Below are 4,258 nucleotides of genomic sequence, written 5' to 3' on the forward strand. Positions count from 1 at the left end.
ATTCTTTTATGTATTTGCCCCCTCGCAGGATGCAAGAGCCAATCATATTATTATCTCATCTCCTAATTTACATTTATGCCATCATTCGTTTCTTTCATATGTTATTCATTACATAGTACCCAAATCAATCCAACCCTAACATGTTTGATAATGAAATCTAAACGGTTGAGTTCTCGTTCTGATTTTGACGGTTTATCTACGTAAAAGTTCTATCTAGCTAGTTTAAAACTTGAAACTAATCGTTTAACAAATCAGCTCAAAACCATCAACAAAACGTAGTTAGCAGTTTAACCTAAAATTCTCATAAAATCACAAAAATTAGACAAATCGTACCGTAAACACACTAACAAAAACCAAATATAACTTTAATGGTTAGATTATATATTTTTTGAAAACATTTTTCATGCAACATCTCACATATGGATCGATTTCTTAGCCGAAAATAAAAAGAAAACAAGAAAGAAAATAAAACTTATGGTGAAGAATAATTAATTAGCAATTAAGTGGTAATCTTTCATCCTTCACAAAAAGAGTCTCAAAAGCTTGGTTTCACTACAAGAAGATTCCTCCGTGGTTGTCTCCGACGCATCCGACGGCGTCACAGCTCTCCGATCACTATCAGATGACGTCAGCCCAAGGTTCAGATCTTCTGGCCTCAGTTTCGACCCATCAAAGTTACAATTAACCGCTTCAGACGAATCATCATTCTCCGTCGTCCCATGCGTGGTGGATCCGACAGGAAACAACTCCGGCATCGCACTTATACTTCCCCCACGTAGGACTGTCTCGACCGCGGACTGGCACACGTGCCAGTTCCCGGTCCAGAGCAGTCCTACTGCTCCGTTGACCGGGTTGACCGTACGGCCACATGCTTCAAATAATAAAGACTGAAATAAAGCTGAATAAAAAAAGTATAAGGTAAAAGGATTCATAATCAAAACAATATTTTTTTACTGCAGTAATAATAATATTATTATTTAATATTATTACTACAGTAAACTCTAACTAATATATTCTCTCTCATAAAAAACGACCAGGGTTTAATTAAATTAATTAATTACCTGGTCGTTGGGAGTCGGGGACGGAGGAGAGGAAGGACATGAGACCGGCACGGCCGAAGAATTTAGCGACGAATACGGTGGCGTTGGCTTGAGCTTGAGGGGTGCAGATTCCCTGGAGGCTATGTCGAAGAATGCAATTATCGTTGCAGCCTTTGCGAAGAACTCGGCAGCCATTGCAACTCATGGTGGATCATATAACAAGTTTAAGATTGTTGTGATGTTTTTGGACAAGATGGGTTATTGATGGAAAGTGGGAAGAAGTATGTTCAGGAGAATTAGGAAGGGAAATGGGGGGATATATAGACTAGGGAGTTTGGGAATGATTGGGTCGTTTGTTGGTGGAAACAAATTCGTATAAAAGTTAAATAATCTAGTATGGTTTTTAGCATTAAACACAAAATATTATGTGGGTAAAAAAGCATTTTATATTATTTAGAAAAAATGATAATTTAACAAATTATGTATTATAATAAAAAAAATATGGCTAATGTAGCTGTGCTTTTAGTGGATTCGTGGTTGTCCTCCGGCTTGTGGAGGGTGTTGGCCCGGTGCCTTGCCGGTTGTTTTATAAAAGTTATCTTTACGAAAAAAAAGTCCTAACTAACACTTTCGTTAGGGAAATCTCGCTTTAATGATAACATAAATGTGTCTACTGTTCATGGACAATTTACTTATTTTATACCAATCAAAATTTCATAAAGTATTTTGAAATGATATAAATGAAAGTTAAAAGAATAAATATTTATTTACTATTAGAGAGAGACTGCCTTAACAATGAAAATGTAAGTTAAGAATGTCATTTACGTTGTCAGAACGAGACAAGTCATAATTTAAATAATTAAAACTTATTTCATTATTTTTCGCTTCCTATTAATCTATTATAAGTTAGATAAGTTATATTAAGGCCTATTAGAAACATCAGCTTGGCCAATCAAACATGACTATATAGCCTTTTAATTTCGAATTTTATAAATTTAAGCAATTAAGAAATAGATGTAAAAAGAATAAAGTTATAAAAATACAATAATTGGTTGTGGGTTTGGTTGAGTTAAGGAGTAAGTAGGGTAAAGTAAAGTAACCATGGTTAAGTAAAGTTGTGAGGTAGTGTGTGTGTGTGTGTGTGTGTGTGTGTGTGTGTGATGGTGTTCCAAAGGTATTGGGGTGGAGCGGCTGCGTGTCTCCACAAGCATGGGTGGTATTGGTGTGGGAGTTCGATTCCGTTAATGTTATTGGATGCTTTGCCGCCCCCTTGTTTTTGGACATCGTTTTCTACGTCCTTTGGTCTCTCTCCATACTTTCATTCACACCCCCCTTTACTTACCCTTTAGTATCCTCCTGGACCTCACACTTTTACATAATTTACTTTCACACGCCTCATTTTATTTACTTTACGCTTGTAGTCTGGTGACGATTCGAAAAAAACCTTACAAGCGTCTCTTACAGAGGTCGAGCGGCTTAAAAAAAAGTTATTAGAAATTACTTGTTTACTACCTAAACTCTTGACCTCTTTACATGATTACTTGAACAATACAGACTTCGTTACATAGTTGTTCACTACCCGCATATCTACATGAATTGAAGTTCGTAACACAAGAGTTGAAACCGTTCTATTTTATTTAACAAGACTAAAAATACACTAAAAGTCCATACCGTGAACATCAAGACATTTTTCGTTATGTGTTAACATTTATGCAAAAGATCATTTTAAGGAATTCATTTACTGAAGACACGCTTGGTATGCTTAGATTATATTATCAACAAAAAAACATTATTATTGTTGACTTGTGGTGGTGCAAGTTAGTAAGTCTATGTGCGTATCGCCTTTTATTTTGTAAACATCGCTACTAGAAACATGTCTACAGCAAATTACCACGTTTAACTTAACATAAAAGTTCGAGTAGATGATAAAAACTCATATTTACAATATAGTTATAGGTTATTGATTTGCTTTATATTATTATAAACGTACAAATCGTGTGAGTTATGGGTTAATTTATTAACCAAGCATGACATATACTTATTTGTGTCAAAAACATTAACCATAATTAAGGCATACTTAAAAATTGAAAATGACTTATGTAACCTATTTATGCAAACAACTTAAATAGTAAGAGCTGTGAACGGATTGTTGGTATGTACTCAAAATCTCAAATCATAAATGAATTGTTGGGTTGTGATAAAATTACAAACTGATTAACAAATTGTAATCAAGTAAACGAGTTGGTTGGCTATATAAATCTATACTTTTGTATTATGATTTAAAATGGGTTAAAATGTTTAGTTAGACCAACTAAATGTGTTAACTTGACCTCCACATGTTTAACTAAATAGTTTAAACATGTTAAACCGAATATGCTAGTTTATCAAATACTTGTTTACATATTTCAAGTTATATCAGTGGCACAGTATCGCCTGATTAATTAAGTTGATATAAGAAGTGTTACTTTTTTACCAAGGTGGTGAGGAATGTGTTCTCGTATCATTAGCTTATGGGTTGTTGTAATCTTAATTTTTCAATAACTAAAAACTTCATAACCATATCATCATCTTCCATCTTTTAACCATTAAAATACCCGTCATTCACTAATTTAAATATTTTAAAATATATTAAAGGGAGAGGCTACACCACTGCATCCCCTTCATCACGCACTGACTCAAAGCACATCACTACATCGAATCCTAAAACGCAACACCGAGAGCATATAGGTTGGTCTTAGGCAATGACTTATTAGCTTGAGTTATTCTCATCTAATTATGTACAAAAATATTTGTGTACCTATCTTTAAAAAATTATTCCATTGAAGTATGAAAAATAGTACTCTACAACAATAAAAAGATGGTTAAAAATGTCCATTGAAAGACATGTAAAGATATGTTATTTTCTAGACAAGATTCCACCTTTTCAACCTTCCTTGCTTGCCATGACTCATCATTTCACTTTCATCTTATAAAAAATTCCTAATCCACTCACTTTCCCTTTTGTTTTTAAATAAACTATCCAATCTTTTTATATTCTCTTTATTTTAACTCTGCATTCTTATATTTTTATGCAATGTGAATGACCAATAATTGGATACATCGATCGACGATAAATAAAAACAAACGTAAGTGATGCACATATAATACCGAATCTTATTAAATATAAATTAATATATTTTATTTGTTTTTATTTTGTTTGTCTACTTATAACATTTCCC

General features: G+C 33.4%; 1 protein-coding gene across 1 annotated transcript; it reads right to left on the reverse strand.

The window, feature by feature from the left end:
• Positions 1–397: 397 nt before the first annotated feature.
• LOC143583067 (LOB domain-containing protein 37-like) lies at positions 398–1,322 on the reverse strand. The gene is made up of 2 exons (XM_077065484.1): positions 1,062–1,322; positions 398–898 (listed from the first exon to the last, which is right to left on the reverse strand). The coding sequence occupies exons 1-2, from the start codon at positions 1,243–1,245 to the stop codon at positions 522–524; spliced, it is 561 nt and encodes a 186-aa protein (XP_076921599.1). The 5' UTR covers positions 1,246–1,322; the 3' UTR covers positions 398–521.
• Between the last annotated feature and the right edge of the window lie 2,936 nt (positions 1,323–4,258).

Source organism: Bidens hawaiensis, unplaced genomic scaffold (assembly GCF_021521415.1).
Source record: "Bidens hawaiensis isolate Kalapana, Puna unplaced genomic scaffold, B.hawaiensis_p1.1 tig00032115_1, whole genome shotgun sequence".
Lineage (NCBI taxonomy): Eukaryota > Viridiplantae > Streptophyta > Magnoliopsida > Asterales > Asteraceae > Bidens > Bidens hawaiensis.

What these genes read in the sequence shown, in the direction of transcription:
- LOC143583067 (XM_077065484.1), bottom strand. Translation starts at nt 1,245, where the DNA reads ATGAGTTGCAATGGCTGCCGAGTTCTTCGCAAAGGCTGCAACGATAAT. An exon ending in CCCCGACTCCCAACGACCAG is followed by an intron (nt 899 to 1,061) that starts GTAATTAATTAA and finishes TTTTTTATTCAG; the next exon opens with CTTTATTTCAGTCTTTATTA.